The 22,738-nt window shown below is 43.5% G+C and overlaps 1 protein-coding gene across 8 annotated transcripts in view; it reads left to right on the top strand.

The window, feature by feature from the left end:
- Positions 1-22,738, top strand: part of slc16a5a (solute carrier family 16 member 5a) — a 45,638-nt gene that overhangs the window by 12,491 nt on the left and 10,409 nt on the right. For 2 of the 8 annotated variants that reach the window (XM_041220013.1, XM_041220014.1), the window contains exons 3-5: positions 3,244-3,617; positions 7,367-7,510; positions 18,372-19,208. In XM_041220013.1, the coding sequence (XP_041075947.1) occupies positions 3,269-3,617; positions 7,367-7,510; positions 18,372-19,208 (1,330 nt within the window). In that variant the 5' untranslated portion in view covers positions 3,244-3,268. Of the gene's footprint in view, positions 1-1,489; positions 1,701-2,484; positions 2,517-2,673; positions 3,088-3,243; positions 3,618-7,366; positions 7,511-18,371; positions 19,209-22,738 lie in introns of those variants that run through there. The other 6 variants (XM_041220011.1, XM_041220012.1, XM_041220010.1 and 3 more) reach the window with 6 other exon arrangements.

Raw genomic sequence — 22,738 nt, 5'->3', positions numbered from 1 at the left:
GGGTTGATTTGTGTTAATGCTGCCATGTACTGGTATACAGCTCAGAGGTACATGATGCTGTTATTGTAAGCCAATAGTCAGTTGACAATCGCTGCACTTGATCAATTTTCCTGGTTTACAACTTCCTCTGTTTGCAAGCTAGCCTCATTCAATACACTTTAGTTTATATTCACACTGTATGCACCCAATAGTGAAGACTATTTTACTATTTAACTTCTCAAAATAATTACTCCTGTGCTTTAACTTTATCTATCCTAAGGTCCCTGGTGTGGTTAAGTAGAGAAACACGATTACGCGTTTTCTTTTAACTTGCACATTTGTGAGGTGAGAGGATTCAGTGTCAATAGAGAGAGAGAGAGAGAGAGAGAGAGAGAGAGAGAGAGAGAGAGAGAGAGAGAGAGAGCCGAGAAAATAAGAAAAACTATTCAAGAGCAGTAAATTAGCTGGAAAAAACGAACGTGTAAAATAGATTTTATTTGGGTTTTAAAATTTTTTTAAACGTTAAATTTACACTACGTGTATTTTCCTTCTGTTTACTGTCACGTCATGCATTTAAGATATAAACCTTTTATTTGCATTTAAACACATTGGACTTAGAACACGCTGTTACATATAGTTACGTGTTTAATCAGGCTTTTAAGATGCTTGTGTAACATTAAAGCGATCAATAATGGACGTGCTTTCATTTTCCGAAAACAAACAGTGCGATCGGAGTATCAATTTTAGACAATGAGATAGGAACATTAGATGTCCATTCATTTCTCACTAATTTAACTTAGAATTGAAATGTACTGCTGATTCTCTGTAAACGACAACGTACTTGAAATACTGGTAAATATAATAATAGTATTAATGGCAGTTTATAACATATTATATAAATACTTCTGACCGAAAAAAAAATTACAAAGCACAAACAGTATCAGCAGATCGCTGTCAGCCATGATGCTAAAACAGAAAAAACAGAACAAACTAATTTCAAGAAAAAGACTAATACCTGTACCTATTCCACAGTGAACAAACTGAACGCGTCTGAGAGTGTTCGCCTCGCGAAATTCCGCCTTTACTGGACACAATATAATTTCTGTACAGTTATGTAAACAAACTGGACAAACAATGAGGTAGTAAGCAGTCACGTGGGAATCGTGTAAACTGTGAACATTAAGCAGTTAGGGCCCTTTTATGAAAATGTCTTGAAAACAGACTATTAAACACTGGTGCGTCAATCGTCGCTCGAACAGTTCACGGATATGTCGATGAATGTTCAGTTCCGGACTGGTCGTGACTATATTATTAGGTTCCTGTGGGCAATTCAAACTGGCTAGTAGTACCGTGGAAAAAAATAAATAATAACGCAATAGCTGACAGCACTGTTGAACATTTAAAATGTCAAATTCAGAGTATAGGCTGTGAGAATGCATGAGAGTGACTTGGCTTCGAAATGTCACGATATGTGTCAGCGAGATACCCACAGCAGCTGCAGTGAGTGACGCAACCTTGCAGAGACCAGCGCTCCAGAAAGCAGGGTCTAGTTGCAGCAGCACTGAGCTCATTAAGGAGCCCGGCTGTACATGGAAGCGCGCAGGACCGGAGAAGGCGTGAGACTCAGAAGCTGCGTATATGTAGCATACCTGGGAGAGACATCGTTTTCAAGTTTTTAAAATCCGTTTTTTTGAAGTAGTCGCGTGTGCCGTCTATCTCAGTTAAGTTTAAATAATTTAAACATTACGTTAAGCAGTTAGGTACAATATTACTTATCTGCTGTTTATTACGCCTTGTGGAATTAGGATATTCATTGAAGCTGTTGCCGAAGTTATTGATACACGTTTGAATGTTAAGCCCTTGATGTGTGATGGTCGTATTTACATATATAATTACAGATTATGTATTATTGTTCGTGCGGTCCATGTAGGTAGCAGGCTAAAGTAATCTGTTAAACTCAGTCTTTCACAAATGTCATTGCCAGTTTCTGTCGCAATAACTCCAGGGCTGAATTATAGAAGGACTGTAGACCTACAGCACTACCGATTGCGTTGTGAATTACTGAATATGTCGTTCTTTATAGACTCACTTTGAGTTAGATTTTTTAGCTGGAACTTTTATTTTTTGAACGCTGTATATACGAACACGCGAAGGAGCAGAGATGTGTTTGGTTTCGTACTTAGCGGGTCTAACTGGAAGTAGTGCTTAATTCTTGGAATGCAGTCATATTCCCGGTACCGCTAGTTAAAAATCTCTTAAAATGATTTATTTTTAAATTCTCATCGCAGAGAGAGACAGTCCGCTTCCACGTTTATAGCCTACTTTAAATTTACTTTACGTTTAAAAAACTTTACGTTCTTTCTCTTGCCATTTTCAATCCGAGTATAATTTAATTAATAGAGAATAAAAACATACTAAGATAACAACAACCTAGCCTAAGTTTAATTAATCGTTTTTGTACTCTACCAGCGATTTCTGTTGCATACACATCGCTGATAATAGTGCAGACCGTGGGTCAAACCAATGTTAATGTTGGGGTACGTATTTATTTTTTAATCAATGTTGTCCTTCTAGATTCCTCTCAATGTCTTTTTTTTAATTTGTTTGTTTTTTAAGCCATTTAAATGCAAAACCATAACAAAATATGTATACAGGCTTTTTTTTTGTATTTATTATTTGTCCTGCGGTTGCCTTTAATTAATTTCTCTGCACGTACTACTACTTTGTATATGATGTAGAATACGTGAATGTAAACATCTAACATTAGTAGTTACGATGCTCTTTTAAATAAAACGTGTTATGATTTTGAATGTGCGGTTCTAAAGGACGGTATAAAATCTGCTTTTATATCGATACCTGTATTGACATACTGACTTTTTTTTCTTAAGTTGGGTTCGTCCCTGCAGACACTGGCATTCAGCTCACTATTACATAATGAGGCTCTGCAAAACATCGCAACATGTGACATATGTAGTATACAGTTGTGTTCAAACGAAGTGCCCCTCTCATGACAGATTAATTTGCTACAGAAGGGGCACCCTGACCTGTATTCAGAAGGGTTTACATAATCCTGAACGCGTGGAGATGGAGTGTGATCGGCTTGCAAAGGTGTGACGTGTTTAATTCTGAAACTTTTCATTTTCAGTAATTTAGCATCAGTGTACATTCACATTGTACATTATTATCTTTCCTGTTGGCAGCAGTGGAGTGTAGTGGTGGAAGACGTTCGTTCACACTGTGCATTATTATCTTTCCTGTTAACAGAGGCAGAGCAGTGACCAGCGGGGGAATGGTGGACGGAGGAGATCTAGAAATGTGTGAGAAAGAGGCAGAGAGCCGAGCCTGCGAGGGACCCCCCTGGCCGGCCCGTCTCCGCAGCACCTCCTCCTGCTCCTCAGAGGGTGGGAGTGGGGGGGCTGGTGCCCATGCCCCCTCGCCCGCAGACAGGCAACCTGCTGCTCCGGACGGGGGATGGGGCTGGGTTGTTCTCCTGGCCACTATTCTGGTGCTGGCGCTGACCCTGGCCTTCCCCTCCTGCATTGGCATCTTCTACACGGAACTGCAGAGCCAATTCCACGCCAGCAACAGTGAGACCTCCTGGGTGCCTTCCATAATGACGGCCGTGCTGCACGCTGGGGGTAGGTTCTCTGCAAGTACTGTGGGTGATTGTCTGGCTCAATGTTAGAGGGACTGTTAACCTGTGCATGCACATACTGAAGGGCATCATAATCGCTTTGTAATTGCACACGACCTGAAAGGTTAGAAATGATTGTATAAAATTTATTGTTCAGTGGATTTTAGCCAAATGCAATTCGAAGCTTCTGTAGTTTGGTACAACGATATATATTAGGGTACAATGTCTAAGTAAGAATTACTTTTTTTTTTACATCCCAAATATTGAAAAGCCAAAAGACTAGCGCTTTTAACAACAACCGGGTCGTCCCACCACTGGTATTTGTTTAAACCTGAAGACTTTAGTAAAGCATGGCTTGGCAAAGGTTGCAGCAAAAAGATTACTTTAGCATACCGTAGACAGGGAAAGCACAGCAAGAACTGTTTTTGGCATGCACATTTGTAAATTGCCAAATACGTAGTGTTTTATTGCATAACAATGTTGACTGATGTTCTTTCTATAGTGTTAATGTACAATGCTCGCTACAATGTAGTATAACCACTCCCATTGAGATACAGTGTACCCCGGAACCAACTAAATGTGATATGACGTGCTCTACTGTATTGAAGCCTGTAAATCAAAGTCTATAAGTACAGGTGCTACACTTCCTCATTATAAGAGCCCATACCTTTTTGTTTGTGTAAATTAAGCCCTGTGTACAACAAATCATGGACACGCTAAACAGTTAATAATACTCTTGGTTCTGTCCTCACTGAGTTTCACTGTTACAACATTAGCTTCAGTTGAGTTCAGGTTGGGAGATAAAGAAGGTAGAGACAGGGTTGGCATTGGAGATATGTTTGTTTGCTGGTTAACTAGCAGAGTGACATGCACATTTCAAAACTTAATCAAATAAAAGTAAACTTGAATATGGAACTGACTCCAGATCATAAACAGATTGAAAATAAAATAATACTGTACTCTGCCATTACATCCCCTGCTTCCAGCATAACCCCGTTACTAACTCAGCATCCTCGAGAATGGCCAGCCTCAAGCTCGGGGTCGGGGGGGACCCTGGGGGGACCTGGGGGGACCCCCCCCCCTGGACCTGGAATGCTTTTACTGTGAGCAGCCGGCAGCTTTGCACTGCCCTCTCTTCTCTATCTGACAGATTGTCCAGACAGCTCAATACAAACTTCAGTCCAGGTAAGAAAACAATTCAAATCACTCAACATTGGCGTGACAGAACCCAAAACCACTCTCAATACAAACATTATAAAATAGAGAAGAAATGTAAAAAACAATTTGCAGTAAATGACGTGTGTGTGCTGTGCTAACCTTAGCCTCACTTAATTGCTGGATCAAGATTGCACAGACGACTAACTAGTCAAACTGCACTGTGCACAAGGGAAAGGATTTGGACCAGATAACATGCATTTATACATTTATTTTGGGAACCTTTTAGTGGGTCATAAAAATATATACAGTGCCCATAGTAAGTATTCACCCCCCCTTGAATTTTTTCACAGTTTGTTGTGTTACAACCTGAAGTCTTGGTGCATTTAAATGGGATTTTTTTTTTCCTTTTGATTTACACAACCTACTCCACTTTGAAGAGGCAAAACAATTTTTATTGTGAAACAACAGTTAATAAAAATAAAAAAACTGAAATGTCTTGGTTAGATAAGTATTCACCCCCTCTGAGTCAATACTTGGTAGAACCACCTTTGGCAGCAATTACAGCTGTGAGTCTTTTGAGATAAGTCTCTACCAGGTTTGCACATCTGGATCGTGCAATATTTGCCCATTCTTCTTGGCAAAATTGTTCAAGCTCTGTCAAGTTAGATGGGGATCGTTGGTGGACAGCAGTCTTCAAGTCTTACCACAGATTCTCAATCAGATTCAAGTCTAGGCTTTGACTGCGCCACTCTAGGACATTCACTTTCTTGTTTTTAAGCCACTCCAGTGTCGCTTTTAGCTGTGTGCTTAGGATCATTGTCCAGCTGAAGGGTGAATTTCTTTCCAAGTCTTAGGTCTTTTGCAGACTGAAGCAGGTTTTCCTCAAGGATTTGCCTGAATTTAGCACCGTCCATTTTGCCCTGTACCCTGACAAGCTTCCCAGTCCCTGCCGATGAAAAGCATCCCCATAGCATGATGCTGCCACTACCGTGCTTCACAGTAGGGATGGTGTTACCTGGGTAATGTGCTATGTTGGGTTTGCACCAGATATAACTTTGCATTTAGGCCAAATAGTTCAATTTATGTTTCATTGGACCACAGAATCTTTTGCCACATCTTTTCAGAGTCTCCCACATGCTATTTTCAGAAATAGCTTCCTTCTTGCTACTCTTCTATACAGGCCATATTTGAGGAGTACCTCAGCTATTGTTGACATGTGGACAGTTTCTCCCATCTCAGCCATGGAATGCTGTAGGTCTTTCAGAGTTGTCATTGGCCTCTTGGTGGCTTCTCTGACCAATGCCCTTCTTACCCGGCTGCTCAGTTTGGGAGGACGACCTGCTCTAAGCAGATTCTGGGCGGTGCCGTATTCCTTCCACTTCTTAATGATCAACTTGATTGTGCTCCAAGGGATGTTCAATGCCTTTGAAATCTTTTTATACCCCTCCCCTGATCTTTCCTTTGAATGCACTAACCAACTGTGGGACCTTACACAGACAGATGTATTTAATCTGAAATCATGTGAACCACTTTTATTGCACACAGATGGACTCCATTTAACTTATTGTGTGAATTCTGAAGGCAATTGGTTGCACCTGAGCTTATTTAGGATTGTCATAGCAAAGGGGGTGAATACTTATCTAATGAAGACTTTTCAGGTTTTTATTTTTAATTGATTTATCCCCCCCCCCCCCCCCCCCCCCCATTTTTTCACACAATTAAAGTCTTGAGTAGGTTGTGTAATGCAAAGGAAAAAAAATCCAATTTAAATGCATTAAGATTTCAGATTGTAACACAACAAACTGTGAAAACATCCAAGGGGGTTGGATAATTCCTATTTTGCACTGTATATACATTGGCCCGTCCCATCCTGCTCTTACTGATCATTCGGTTTGCATCCCTCCCTCCCCCAGTCACCACCTTTCTTCAGTTTCCCCTTGGTCAACCACAGGGTGGGGGACTATCCAGGTGGGGTTGAGGCCAAAGTGTTTCATGTTGTTCCACTCTCCATGATCTTCAAATAAACACCATTCATTACACATTCCGTGTTGTGAGGGTTTTACAAGAGTAAGGAAATAGAGAATTATACATAGAGAGAAAAGGGAAGTTGACTGTGTAGGTTTCTGGTGAATCAGTGTGTCTGCTTGACTTTCTGATGGCTGTTTGTAATCTTGGGTGATGCTGTCTGTTTGCTGAGTGCCTCTCTTGCCCGCAGGTCCGCTGTGCAGTGTGCTGGTGCAGTGATGCTGTGTGTTTGCTGAGTGCCTCTCCCTTCCGCAGGTCCGCTGTGCAATCTACTGGTGCAGTGATGCTGTGTGTTTGCTGAGTGCCTCTCTGATCCCGCTGTGCAATCTACTGGTGCAGTGATGCTGTGTGTTTGCTGAGTGCCTCTCTGATCCTGCTATGCAGTGTGTTGGTGGAGTGATGCTGTTTGTTTGCTGAGTGCCTTTCTTGCCCGCAGGTCTGCTGTGCAGTGTGCTATTGGAGTAATGCTGTGTGCTTGCTTGCTGAGTGCCTCTCTTGCCTGCAGGTCCACTGTGCAGTGTGCTGGTGGAGTGACGCTGTGTGTTTGCTGAGTGCCTCTCTCACCCACAGGTCCGTTGTGCAGTGTGCTGGTGGAGCACTATGGCTGTCGTGTGACCGTCATGTTGGGCGGGCTGCTGAGTGGCATCGGCATGGCAACCAGCTCCTTCACTCAGTCCATTGGCCAGCTCTACATCACCGCTGGCATAATCACAGGTCAGTTAACCCTTTATTAACTGCCTCAGAGTGTATTTTGGTTGATTTGTTTTACACCTCCCGTCTAACGTTTTCAGTGTCGTCTACAATTCCTAACCCTACAGAGTAACAAATATTAAAACAACCTGGAATGAAATAAAAAATGTAGCATAAGTCATGCAAAACCAAATATGTGACCAATCATATTAAACACAGCACATGTAGCAAAATAAATCAACCTTTTCGGTACAATTATATAAAGTTCTTCTATTCACTGCACAAGCCAAGCCATAATGGGGCTTTTCTTTAGCTGAAAGCAGAAAACATTGTTTTCAAACCAGCAAACTTTAACCTGGACCTGTAAGAACATAAGAACATAAGAAAGTTTACAAACGAGAGGAGGCCATTCGGCCCATCTTGCTCGTTTGGTTGTTAGTAGCTTATTGATCCCAAAATCTCATCAAGCAGCTTCTTGAAGGATCCCAGGGTGTCAGCTTCAACAACATTACTGGGGAGTTGATTCCAGACCCTCACAATTCTCTGTGTAAAAAAGTGTCTCCTATTTTCTGTTCTGAATGCCCCTTTTTCTAAACTCCATTTGTGGCCCCTGGTCCTTGTTTCTTTTTTCAGGCAGAAAAAGTCCCTTGGGTCGACACTGTCAATACCTTTTAGAATTTTGAATGCTTGAATTAGGTCGCCACGTAGTCTTCTTTGTTCAAGACTGAACAGATTCAATTCTTTTAGCCTGTCTGCATATGACATGCCTTTTAAGCCCGGAATAATTCTGGTCGCTCTTCTTTGCACTCTTTCTAGAGCAGCAATTCCCTTTTTGTAGCGAGGTGACCAGAACTGAACACAAAATTCTAGATGAGGTCTTACTAATGCATTGTAAAGTTTTAACATTACTTCCCTTGATTTAAATTCAACACTTTTCACAATGTATCCGAGTATCTTGTTAGCCTTTTTTATAGCTTCCCCACATTGCCTAGATGAAGACATTTCTGAGGTATGTAACCTTAGAACTGCCCCATCCAAGGGCTTGTTTCATGGACCAGGCTTCACCCTGTTGGCCACTAAAGGGACTGTGTAAAATGGGCTTAATAAAGATCCAGCCCAGTTACAGAGATCTTCAAAGAGGTTGACAGAGAGCGCATTTAATGGGGAGACATATTAAGGCGCTCGCTGGAGGGAGTTTACTGTAGTCGCTATTGGATCTACTTAACAATTCATCTTCAGCGGTGATGCAGGCAGTGGAACTCCAATGGTGCTGAATCAAAGGGTAGCAGAATGGCAGCTACAGGAGGATGAGGCTGCCGCTGGTGTTCTAAACCACCTAAACCACTGCTAGACAGGACCTGTGCTGCTTTCAGTCTATGGTGTTGCCATTGCTTGGAATGCTGCTTACCTCATTTCCCCTGCTATACATGGAGCAGTCAGTCACATCCCAGCTCTAGTGGTCTGTCTTTGCATTGGAAATGCATATCTCTGATAGGACATTGTATTTGGAAGCAGGTAGTCACACTTACTAATGGGCTGGCTGTTGACACTGCAGTGCCGGTACAGTAGCCCTGGAGCTCAGCCTGACCTCCTGTCTTATCATGGTATCCAGAAAGGCAGGTTTGAGAATCCTTGCATTAATAATCCTGTGTAGTGTAGAAACAATGATCCCATATTCCACAGGCAGCGGCCCGCTAACTGAAGAGAAGAGCTGATCGGAGGCTGCTTTCCATTAAAAATGATTCAGAGCTAGAGCTAGGGCTGCCTGTTGATCAGCCAGGTGCAGCTGCTGAAGAGCCCTGTGTTTTTTGTTGCTTTGTTAGCAGAGAATAGTCTGACAACAACACTCTGCGCTCTCCATGAATGCTCTGTAATTATTTATCAGAAAGCACCTTTGTTTTGCTTTGTTTTAAGTGCACAAACCTTCATTTATTCACAATGCGGAACAATCTTGTTCCTGATTGAGTGTTCATACATGTAAAACTAGAAAGGGCAGTTTTAATGTAGCCGTGGTTATGGGTCTCTGGTCAGTTTTAATTGTAACCGCTCACAGAGTTCTAATAGGACTGTAGCTGCTCACCTCTGCAGTGCCTTTAATTCAAACACGTCTGCCACATTGCAAAGTCATAGTATTATGTTGGCTGTTTGTCGGTCACTTACTGTACTTTGAAATGAAAGACCATAAGTGACTAGAATACTCTTCCTTATTGGACTAAGAATGATGACTGTTATTGTATATGACACATTAATCCTGTGTTTAGAAATGAATTATGGGAACATACATTCAACCAAATGACTCAGCAATCTTTAGTTCTTTATCTCAAACTTACGAAACCTCCAGGAAAAGCTTACCTGTGCAAAGGTGAGAGTTGCACTGTTCTGTATGCTCATTATCAATACCGTGCAAACGAGTAACAGGCGGAGCTGTGAAAGAGTAAATATATGAAAGAACCCGGTGGCAGGGTTTAGTGTACACAGGGTGGATACTGCTGTGTGAATGATCTTGAATTAGGTCGCCGCATAGTCTTCTTTGTTCAAGACTGAATAGACTCAATTCTTTTAGCCTGTCTGCCTATGACATACCTTTTAAACCTGGAATAATTCTGGTCGCTCTTCTTTGCACTTTTTCTAGAGCAGCAATATCCTTTTTGTAGTGAAGTGACCAGAACTGAACACTATTTAAGATGAGGTTTTTTTCATAGATTCCTTCTTCAATTTCAGTATCTCCCATATGATATTTATAATGTACATTTTTATTTCCTGAATGCAGTACCTTACACTTTTCTCTATTCAGTTTCATTTGCCATGTGTCTGTCCAGTTCTGAATCTTGTCTAGATCATTTTGAATGACCTTTGCTGCTGCAACAGTGTTTGCCACTCCTCCTACTTTTGTGTCATCTGCAAATTGTGACAGGACTGGAAGGAGTCCCTGTTGTAATTTGCCCTCCCGACCACCGGCAGCGCTGTGTAGGGTTGACCGTGATTGGATCAGGAGGCTGAACTCTGACCATGCAGGAAGTTCCGGGTCAGGCAGCCATCTTGGCCCAGGGTAGAACCATGCGGCCGTCGGGTCCCATCATTGCAATCAGCTGTGCTGTTCTCGTTGATTGGCTGACGTGGGGCAGCGTGCTGATTGCAGGGGTGGGACTTGGCAGTATTTAAGCAGTATGGTTTTGCCATTTGCTCTCCCTGGGCTGAACTGAAAACACATGCTGTGCTTGTTGTGTTGCTTTTATTCACTGCTGTTATTCACAGAAGCTTGAAAACCTTGGACACTTGGATTACCGGAGTGAGGAACCGAGGACTGGCCATTAATCTGTGAAAGGGAGCTAAGAAGCAGTGAGAGGAAACCCACCGCAGTACCACAACGAAACCCAGTGCTTCCTTTGTTGTTATTTATTTTGTAACCGTGACATTTTTGTTTACTCTTTTTATTTCAAACCTGAGTTTACCATTGCTGGTATTCCAGGTGGTTTTCTTGTTTATTTTTTGCAATACTGGACTGTTCTGTTTTTATTGTTTTTTTGTAAAATAAAACCCTGCCCTGATACCATTGATGGTACAGGGCTCTAAGGACTAATCTCCATTTCCGGCTCCTGTGTGCTGTCATTTCTGGTCCTTCCCAAAAGCTCCACCCACTACCCTCCCACAGGTGGTGTCAGAAGTAGGATGAGCATGGACCGGCACACCCTGCAAGCCGTTCTGGAGGATCAGGAGAGACACCGTGATGGTATAGAGCGGCGTCGGGAAGAACGGGATGCTCAGAGGGATGCTGAGCGTACAGCCCACATGACTGCGATGGCTGACAAGATGGCGGCCATGTGTCTGGCCATTCAGAACCTGGTAGTGGCCCAAGCCCAAGCTCAGGTCCCGGTCGCAGCAGCTGGACCAGTGCTGCCAATGCCCAAAATCCGTCTGCAAAAGATGACCCCAGAAGATGACCCGGAGGCCTTCCTGACCACATTTGAGCGGGTGGCTACAGTGTCAGGGTGGCCAGCCGGATGTTGGGCAGCCCAACTAGCCCCCTGTCTAACTGGTGAAGCACAAGCAGCATACCAGGCCCTGAGCAATGTGGCGGCGGAAGATTACTCCTAGGTGAAGACAGCTATCCTCCGGCGCCTTAATATCACCCCGGAGACGCATTGCCGGCGTTTCCGGAGCTACAAGCGGCTGGAGGGAACCCGGCCTCGCATCATGGCCCAGCAACTCTGGGACCATCTGACCCACTGGCTGCGTCCCACTGAACGGACCATCCAACAAAGCATGGAGTCTGTGGCGGTCGACCAGTTCCTGGAGGTGTTGGAACCAGAGACTCGAGCCTGGGTCGCTCGCCACAGTCCAGAGACAATGGACAAGGCCGTCGAGCTGGCAGAGGCCTTCGAGGACGCACTGCTTCGGGTGGACCCCATTCCAGCTCCAGTGATTCCAGTGAGGCATCTGCCTTCGCCAGCGCACCCGAAGACTGCAGCGAGGCCTTCAGTTTTCCCCGTCCCTTTGAGCGCCTCTCCTCCAAAGTGGAGACCGAGGTTAGCTCCCAGCTGGGCTAGAGAGAATCCTTGGACCCCCCCCCCCTAGTGGACCAAGGGACAAACAGCCGTGGGGCACATCGCGAGATTCTGTCCTATCACGATGGAGTGTGACGTGGCCTTGCAATGTCCGGCTGCAGAGGGTGGTGAGTACAGGGGAAGGGGTCGGGAGGGGCCTTGCATTATTAATGTAGATGTTGGTAATATGAGTACCCACGCATTAGTGGACTCAGGGTGTAGTCACACTATAATTCGGTCTGCTGTCTTGGAGGGTACGCCTTGGCGGCCACAGGGGTCTGTGACCATCTCGTGTATTCATGGAGAAACTAAGGCGTATCCTACCACTAAAGTTAGAATGACTGTGGAAAGTCGGACGTGCCCTGTAGTCGTGGCCGTCGCTAAAAAGGTGCCATACCCAGTGATTTTGGGTTGAGATTGGCCTTACTATTCAGAAGTTAAGGTCAATGCGGCTCGGCCACCCATTGTAGAAGGGGTGGTCGCAATGGGGGATCCAATTGGCCGGATCTTTCCCTTGCAGGCTGACATATTTACTTCCAGGTTCCGGCCCCGTAAAACTAAAAGAGAGCGGAGGGCTGAGAAACTTGAGGGGGCATTAATGAGACAAGGCTGGGGATTGGTGGGGGAATCTGCTTTGCCTGTCAAATGAACACAGATGGGTGTGGGTGTCCAGTGTGACCAGCAGGAGCGGGTTACTAAGATCCCTAGAGCAGAAGCTACTGAGGCCCCGCTCGGCATACCGCAATTCTGGGACCGGGGTGTGGACCCAGAGTGGGAGAAAAGTAACGACCCCACTCTGGTGCACATCCGGGGGCAGGTTCGGTCTGTCGAGGGGAAGGAAGTTGAAGGCTGCGGGCCGCTCACATTTCCTCACTTCATCGTGATGGGGCATTTGCTGTATAGGGTATCCCAAGCCCCGGGCACAGGACAGCCTGTAACCCAGTTATTGGTTCTGGGGTCTTTCCGCCAGGAGGTCATGAGGTTGGCACATGATATTCCCTTTTCTGGCCACCTGGGGCGGGAAAAGACCTTGGAACGAATACTGGCCCGGTTTTATTGGATGGGACTCCACATGGATGTGAGGAAATATGTAGCAGAGTGTCCCGATTGTCAGAGAGTAGCGCCGGGACGGGTTCGCCCAGCCCCGCTGGTCCCACTGCCCCTGGTTTGTACTCCCTTCGATCGCATAGCAATGGGCATAGTGGGCCCAGTGCAGCCCGCCGACTCTGGATATACGCACATTTTAGTAATGGTGGATTATGCTACTCGATATCCAGAGGCGGTGCCACTGCGCTCCACTAGTGCTGTCGCCATTGCTAAAGAATTAGTTAAGATTATTGCTAGAGTAGGGGTGCCCAAAGAGATTCTGACAGATCAAGGAACTAACTTCATGTCCGATACCCTCAAAGAAGTTTACAAAATTTTGAAAATCCATCCCATCAGGACCTCTGTGTACCATCCGCAGACAGATGGCCTGGTGGAAAGGTTTAATCAGACCCTGAAGCAGATGTTGAGGCTATTTGTGAACCAGGAACAAAAACATTGGGCAAAACTCCTTCCCTTCCTGATGTTCGCAGTTAGAGAGGTGCCACAGAGCTCAACTGGGTTCTCCCCGTTTGAGCTGCTGTATGGGAGACAACCCCGAGGCATTCTCGGACTCGTGCGAGAAGGGTGGTAGGACCAAACCTCTACGTCTAAAAATGTAGTCACATATGTGCTACTGCTACGAGATCGCTTGGAATTAGTCGGTCGTTTGGCTCAAGAGAACCTGCGCAATGCTCAGCATCAGCAGCAGGAGCAGTACAATCAAAAAGCACGAATTCAGACTTTTCGAACTGGGGATAAGGTACTGCTGCTTCTTCCTACAGCTGAGTCTAAGTTGTTTGCCAAGTGGCAAGGGCCTTATGAGGTGGTTCGAGCTATAGGTAGTCAATTATGAAATCAGGCAGCCGGACCATCGAAAACCACTTCAAATTTATCATGTAAATTTGTTAAAACCTTGGAGAGACAGAGAGGCCCTGTTTATTGCTAATGATATCCCTGAGGAGGATTTGGGTCCTGAGGTGGGGCCACTTGGTCAAACAACTAAGATTTCAATGGGGAAACAGTTACTTCCCTGTCAGAAACAGGAGCTGGGCCAATTAATTGAGGAATTCAGTGATGTTTTTTCTGAGTTGTCCGGTAGAACTGACATTATTGAACATGCCATTATTACTCCGCCAGGTGTTCGAGTGCGTCAGAGGCCTTACCGGATCCCGGAAAGTCGGCGGGGTGTAATGCGCCGGGAAGTGGCCAGTATGCTCGAGCTGGGAGTAGTGCAACCTTCCTAGAGCGAGTGGTGTAGTCCTGTGGTAATGGTACCTAAGAAGGATGGCTCCACTCGTTTCTGTGTGGACTTTAGAAAGGTGAACGCTATCTCCAAGTTCGATGCGTACCCCATGCCCCGAGTGGATGAGCTCCTTGACAGACTGGGTAAGGCGAGGTTCTTGTCCACTCTGGACCTGACGAAGGGATATTGGCAGATCCCATTAACACCCAGCTCCAAGGAGAAAACAGCATTTGCTACCCCGGATGGCTTGTTTCATTTCAAGACCATGCCCTTTAGGTTGCATGGGGCCCCGGCTACCTTCCAGAGACTGTTGGACAAGGTGTTATGTCCCCATCATCAGTATGCGGCAGCGTATATTGATGACGTGGTTATTTTTAGCTCTACCTGGAAGGAACGCCTTGATAGATTGGCAGCTGTCCTGTAGTCTCTGAGGGAGGCGGGGCTAACAGTCAACCTAGGTAAATGCGCGTTTGGCAAACAAGAGACCCAATATCTTGGATTTAGCATGGGTAATGGTCGGGTAAAACCAGTGGCTTCCAAGGTCCAGGCCTTGGTGGACACTCCGGTTCCACGAATCAAGGCTCAAGTGAGGTCACTTTTGGGGCTGGCAGGCTATTATCGCCGTTTTATCCCCGAGTTTTCCACCATTGTTAGCCCCTTAATTGACCTAACTAAGAAGAGCGCCCCAAACACTGTAAAATGGTCAGATGAGTGTCAGGAAGCATTTGACATGATAAAGCGGATACTTTGCCAAGCCCCTGCACTAGTGTCACCAGATTTCGATAGGGAATTCATCCTCCAGACAGATGCCTCAGATGTCGGTCTGGGGGCAGTCTTGTCCCAGGAGATCGATGGGGTAGAGCACCCTGTGCTATACATTAGCAGGAAAATTAGCAGTATTTAAGCAGTATGGTTTTGCCATTTGCTCTCCCTGGGCTGAACTGAAAACACATGCTGTGCTTGTTGTGTTGCTTTCATTCACTGCTGTTATTCACAGAAGCTTGAAAACCTTGGACACTGTTGGATTACCGGAGTGAGGAACCGAGGACTGGCCATTAATCTGTGAAAGGGAGCTAAGAAGCGGTGAGAGGAAACCCACCGCAGTACCACAACGAAACCCAGTGCTTCCTTTGTTGTTATTTATTTTGTAACCGTGACATTTTGTTTACTCTTTTTATTTCAAACCTGAGTTTACCATTGCTGGTATTCCAGGTGGTTTTCTTGTTTATTTTTTGCAATACTGGACTGTTCTATTTTTATTGTTTTTTTGTAAAATAAAACCCTGCCCTGATACCATTGATGGTACAGGGCTCTAAGGACTAAACCCCATTTCTGGCTCCTGTGTGCTGTCATTTCTGGTCCTTCCCAAAAGCTCCACCCACTACCCTCCCACAAAATTTAACAAGTTTGCTTACTATACCAGAATCTAAATCATTAATATAGATTAGGAATAGCAGATGATCTAATACTGATCCCTGTGGTACTCCACTGGTTACCTTGCTCCATTCTGAGGTTTCTCCTGTAATGCGTACTTTCTGCTTTCTACATGTTAACCACTCCCTAATCCATGTGCATGTGTTTCCTTGAATCCCAACTGCGTTCAGTTTGAGAATTAATCTTTTATGCAGGATTTTGTCAAAAGCTTTCTGGAAATCTAAATAAACCATGTCATATGCTTTGCAGTTACTGTTACAATATAGGTCAGTTTCCATTTTGGATCTTATTATGGCTTCCATAAGTTTACATATAATAGAAGTCAGGCTTATTGGTCTGTAGTTACCTGGTTCAGTTTTGTTTCCCTTTTTGTGGATCGGCATTACATTTGCAATTTTCCAGTCTGTCGGTACAACCCCTGTGTCAAGAGACTGTTGCATGATTTTGGTTAGTGGTTTGTAAATAACTTCTTTCATTTCTTTGAGTACTATTGGAAGGATCTCATCTGGCCCAGGGGATTTGTTTATTTTAAGAGCTCCTAGTCCATTTAACTCTTCTGACTCGGTTGTGCTAAAGTTATTTAAAACTGGATAGGAACAGGTTAACATGTGGGGCATGTTGTCCGTATCCTCCTTTGTGAAAAGTAATCATTTAATATATTTGCTATTTTTTTTTCCTTTGTCTATGATTTTGCCATCTCTTAGACATTTAACCTCCTCTTTGAATGTTCTATTGCTGTTATAATATTGAAAAAACATTTTGGAATTGGTTTTAGCTCCCTTAGCAATGTTCATTTGTATTTCTCTCTTGGTCTTTCTAAATTCCTTTTTGACTTGCATTTGCAGTTCCGTGTACTCTTTCTGTGTGCTTTGTTTTTGGTGCCTTTTTTCTCTGAATATTTTTTTTAATTGATCTATTAAACCATTTTGGCAATTTAGTTTTACATTTAGATTTGTCCACTTTAAGGATGTAATTATTTTGCGCCTCTAATACTACATTTTTGAAGAACAGCCATCCTTTTTCTGGGGATGTTTTCTCTATTTTACTCCAATCTACTTCTATTAGTCTCTGTTTCATACCTTCATAGTTTGCTTTTCTAAAATTGTAAACCTTAGCTTTAGTCATTACTTTTGGGATTTTAAAAAGCACTTCAAATGAGACCATGTTGTGGTCTGAGTTTGCCAGTGGTTCTCTCACCTCTGTTTTAGTTATTCTGTCTTCGTTATTTGAAAAGACTAAATCAAGGCATCCCTCCCCTCTAGTCGGTGCCTTGACAAATTGTGTTAGGAAGCAGTAATTTCCACCATTTCAATTTCGTCCATTGTGCTACCCACCGGGTTTTCCCATTTTATATGGGGGATGTTAAAATCCCCCATTAGTATGGCTTCTCCTTTGCTACACGCATTTCTAATGTCATTATATAACAAATTATTTTGCTCACCGTCTGAATCTGGCGGTCTATAGCATGCTCCTGTTATTATGCCCTTTGAATTTTTTTTCGTTATTCTGACCCATATTGATTCAGCTTTATTTTCGTTGGTCAGGTTTTACTCCTGGCTGGACCTCTTCTGTCCTGCCTGTCTTTCCTGTACAGTTTATACCCACAAATATTATATTGGATCACACAGAGGATAAAGGGAACATTGATTGATTTTGCCAGAAAATGCCAAAACAAAGGTGCCATGTTGCAGATATATCACCAAAGAGAGTTAAAGATGTTCTTTGCTTTGTACACTGTGAAGGTGGCACCTGATGCAATCCAGAGCGCCCTGCCACCAGGGGAAATTGGCATTGACTGTCTTCCTAATTTGAAAACATTAGCTTTCAGATACATAAGTGCAGTAGCAAATACAGCTGATGCAGAGAACAGCAACTCGCTGTGTAATCTTGTCGTGCCTTGGAGGAATTCTCTTTTGGAAGACAAACTGAAAGAACTGGTGTTTCATTTCAATCTTGGAATTTAGAAAGACTATGTTTAATTTTTTTTTTTTTTTACATATGCTACTATTTTGATATCCAGTATGAGTTTTTTTCTGTGCATAGTTCCCTGTGGTGTAAATGTATAAAAGCTGCATGTCCTTGTTGCAAGCTGATTATGGCAGGTGTCTAATTCTAAACCTCAGCATTACAATCCCAAACTACAGCTCTGGAAAAGGGGAAACCAGCATTGCAACACAGCCACAGATCTGTGAGAATGTAGAGGCCCCGGTAATGAAGTGCACAGCGGTCCTTTACAAAGGGAATCCTGTGGGTTCTGTATTTACATACTCCATCCACCGAACTAATCTTATAAATACCACATTTAACACAGTTCAGTTTTACATTTTCATTATTTACCAAAAAGATCCACTCAAGATGCAGTGATTATATAGAATGTAAGAAAGCATGGTATGGTAAAGCAAATTTAAAAACCTGGTGAACTGCGGTAAATGCATAGTATAACCATGGGAAAATGGCTAAATGAATGTATACATTTACAGTAGTATACTGTTTTAAGGGTTATTGGCCTTTGTTGGATAATTCTTGGTACACAATGAATATTCATTAACTTTGCTAACTCCTCTCCCTCTTATTTCAGGTTTGGGATTCTGTCTGAGCTTTCAGCCTGCCATCGCCATCCTGGGGCACTACTTTGTACGTCGGAGAGCCTTCGCCAACTCCCTGGCGTCCACGGGCACCGCCATTGGCCTGTCCACCCTCCCGCTCTTCGCCCATTTCCTGCTGAGCCACATGGGCTGGCGGGGCAGCTTCCTGATCCTGGGGGCGGTGCTGCTGAACTGCTGTGTTTGTGGAGCTGTGATGCGGCCGGTGCACCAGGGGAGCAAGAAGCCAAACCGGACCAGGGGCCAGACGGACAAAGTAGAGAACGAGCCATCCTGTAACGGACATTACAGAGCCAACGGGAATCTAGCAGCCTTCCGGGCCGCACTGCAGAAGCACATGGCCTTCGATCTGTTCTGCAGCAATAAGCGCTACCAGATCTACAGCATCGGGGTGACCTGGATGATGCTGGGCTTTGTGGTGCCGCTGGTGTACCTGGTGCCCTATGCGACCAGCCATGGCATGGAACACGACAGGGCCGCCCTCCTGCTCGCCATCCTGGGCCTCATCAACATCTTCATGCGCCCACTGGCTGGCATCATCTCCGAGCTGCACTGCCTCTCAGGGAAACACATCTACCTGTTCAGTGGCGCCGTGCTGGTGAACGGCCTCAGCAACTGTATCTGTGGCATCGGGGCCAGCTTCACCGTGCTGCTGGCCTTCGTGGTGGTCTACGCCCTATCCATGAGCTTCGTCGGCTCGCTGCTCTTCCACGTGCTCATGGAGATTGTGGAGATGCCTCGATTCCCCAGCGCACTCGGCCTGCTCACCATCATGGAGAGTGTCACCCTGCTCATTGGTCCCCCCCTGTGCGGTGAGGAAAGGGAGGAGGAGGGGGGAGATGGGGGTTGTGTGATTAAGAAATACTGTTAATGAAAATAAGCTGCAGTCATTCATTCATTCGTTGTTTTTGCATCTTGCCTGCTCTATACCCTCTACCAATGACACCCAGTGTGTGCCCATATTAAGCAGTTTAGTATCACATGTACGGTAGGGTCAACGGCGCCAGAGCCTTTCTAAAAGTGGGGTGGCCAAGGTGAGGGGGTGATGGTAGCAAAGATTTTCAGAAATAAATGAAAGTATTATTTTGAGAATGCACTTTAGACATAACATCTCATGTAAAACTGTAAAACTGTAAAGTATATAACCAGATTACAAATGAAGCCATAACATAATATTAGACATTATTTGTCTCCAAACCCACTCCACAAAACTGCAAACTTACACGTACTTTTATTGGCACTGTAATTCTAAACAGCATTGAGGAGGTAAAGGGTTTTCCCAGATAAGAGCCATCAACCATAATTAGTATTTCCCCAGTATCTGTATATAAAAAAAAACACAGAATTGAAATGTTTTGAGAAAATGTAACCATTTGCAGTCCATTTATTCAGCGCTTGTCAGGCACATCTTGTCCAGTTTATTTTCACAGGCGCTGTTTATTTTACATGCACTGTTTAAAATATTTTTTTTCAGAGTAAAACAGGTTTAAAAGGCATTGAATTGCAAAAGGACACTCAGTACTGCATCTCCAGCCAAGCCCCACCCCTTGTTCACTGTAAATCCTCTCCTGATCGCTCCTTTTATCACCAAACTCCTCAATAATGCAATCCAAGCCATTATTTTATTAGTATAACATCTCAAAAAGCTCTGCAAGTGTCTGTGGTATTCTTTGAGCGCTGGATGCAGAAACAGCTATCTCCTTTGTTTTGTCCGTTTTAACTCTAGCGCATGGGGCTGTGAGATACGCCCTTTTTTTTTTCCAGCTTTATTCGGCTCCAATTGTTCTCACTCGGCCATTGAAAGGTTTTCTCAGCTTTTTCCTGAGAAAAAACGACTAGAGACCTGTGCTTGATGTCTTTTTGATGATGTCGGACAGGGTCCGACATCAGACTGGAAAGGCAAAATTGTAATGTCGGACCTGGTCCAACATAGGACCGCATGTTCACCTTGAAGAGATACTCTGCTGTTTAGTCACAGACACAGCTGCTTGTTAAAGCCTTTATATGCAATTTAACATTGACTGACGTTTCAGATCGTTCCAGAAACCTACGCCGTGTGTTACTGGCAACAATGACTTTATGTAAAACATTTAAGATATATACAATCAGATGTTTCTGAATATGGATGACGTGGAGGTGGTTTAAATGCTGTTCAGTCATAAGAACATAAGCTCTATCTTGCTTGTTTGGTTGTTAGTAGCTTATTGATCCCAGAATCTCATCAAGCAGCTTCTTGAAGGATCCCAGGGTGTCAAAAAATCAACAACATTACTGGGGAGTTGATTCCAGAACCTCACAATCTCTGTGTAAAAAAGTGCCTTCTATTTTCTGTTCTGAATCTCCATTTGTGACCCCTGGTCCTTGTTTCTTTTTTCAGGTCGAAAAAGTCCCCAGGGTCGACATTATCAATACCTTTTAGAATTTTAAATGCTTGAAGCAGATAGCTGCGTAGTCTTCTTTGTTCAAGTCTGACTAGATTCAATCCTGTCTGCATATGCCATGTCTTTTAAACCTAGAATAATTCTGGTCACTCTTCTTTACACTCTTTCTAGAGAAGCAATATCCTTTTTGTAGCGAGGTGACCAGCACTGACACAGTATTCTAGATGAGGTCTTACTAATGCATTGCACTTCCCTTACTTTAAATTCAACACTTTTCACTCTATATCTGAGCATTTTGTTGGCCTTTTTTATAGCTTCCCCACATTGTCTAGATAAAGACATTAATGAGTTGACATGTGTCTGCCCAGTTGTGAACAGATGTCTAGATCATTTTGAATGACCTTTGCTGCTGCAGGTGTTTGCCACGCCTCCTATTTTTGTATCATCTGCAAATTGAACATGTTTGCTTACTATACCAGAGTCTAAGTCATTAATGTAGATCAGGAAGAGTAGAGGACCTAATACTAATCCCATGTGGTACTCCACTGATTACCTCGCCCCATTTTGAGGTTTCTCCTCGAAGTACTTTCTTTTTTCTTCATGTTAACCACTCCCTAATCCATGTGCATGCATTTCCTTGAATCACTGCTGTATTCAGTTTGAGAAGTAATCTTTCATGCAGGATTTTGTCAAAAGCTTTCTGGAAATCTAAATAAACCATGTCATATGCTTTGCAATTACTGTTACTATATAGGTTAGTTTCCATTTTAGATCTTATTATAGTTTCCATAAGTTTACATATAATAGAAGTCAGGTTTATTGGTCTGTAGTTACTTGGTTTGCTTTTGTCTCCCTTTCTGTGGATCGGTATTACGTTTGCAATTCTCCAGTCAGCCGGTACAACCTCCATCTCCAGAGACTGTTGCATGATTTTGGTTAGCGGTTTGTAAATAACTTCTTTCATTTCTTTGAGTACTATTGGAAGATCTCATCCGGTCCAGGGGATTTATTTATTTGAAGACATTTTACTTCCTCCTTGAATGTTCTTTTGCTGTTATAGTATTGGAAACTTAAAAAAAAATTTAAAAACTTTTTGGAATTGGTTTTAACCCCCTTAGCAATGTTCTTTTCTGTCTCTCTCTTGGCTTTTCTAACTTCCTTTTTGACTTGCCTTTGCAGTTCTGTGTATTCTTTCTGTGTACTTTGTTCTTGGTCCCTTTTAAACGCTCTATAAAGTGCCTTTTTACTCTGAATATTTTTTTTTTAATTGATCTATTAAACCATTTTGGCCATTTTTGTTTTAGATTTTGATTTGTCTACTTTTGGGATGTAATTGTTTTGCGCTTCTAGTACTACATTTTTGTTGGTACCAGTACATTTGTTTCATACTTAGTTATGTGAAAGTAGTGTTCTCATGAACTCTTCTCAAAAGGTGAAATCAATCAATTAATAACCAGTTTCTCCAGTCTTAAGAAGTGCATTTGTGTTTTAGTGCAGATCATTATGTTTGAACAGTGGAAGCCTTTCTTCTTAACAAGTTTGTTAAGCAGGGAGGGACTCTCATTGAAATAAGGATTAGAGCACGGCAGCCGAGCGTGCAGAATTTCTTCTTAGTCTGAATACTTCATTACACACAATACAGTACGCTGCGTTTCCATCGCTAATGTTCTCCTCTCCTGCTGGTACTCAGAAAGGCACAGTCAGTGACCAGACTAATTATAGACCTGCAGTTGAAGACTCCTTGACATTACTCTGAAGCGCCTGGCTCCTTAGCCGCAGAGTCCATGCTGTCAATAACAGTAAGGACAGGGACGACAACACTGATAGCTGTAACGTTTGGTTCTCTATCAAGTATGAAATGTTTCCATTTTACCATATTGGTGCGGGCAGGAGATCCGTTATAAACAGCAGGATTTAATCCTCAAAATTCGATAGTGCAATCACTGGAAGTGAAGCAGCGA

The sequence above is a fragment of the Polyodon spathula genome, chromosome 20 (genome assembly GCF_017654505.1).
Source record: "Polyodon spathula isolate WHYD16114869_AA chromosome 20, ASM1765450v1, whole genome shotgun sequence".
Taxonomy (NCBI): Eukaryota; Metazoa; Chordata; class Actinopteri; order Acipenseriformes; family Polyodontidae; genus Polyodon; species Polyodon spathula.
The sequence above is the reverse complement of the archived record's forward strand: the minus strand, read 5'-3'. Positions and strand labels throughout refer to the sequence as shown.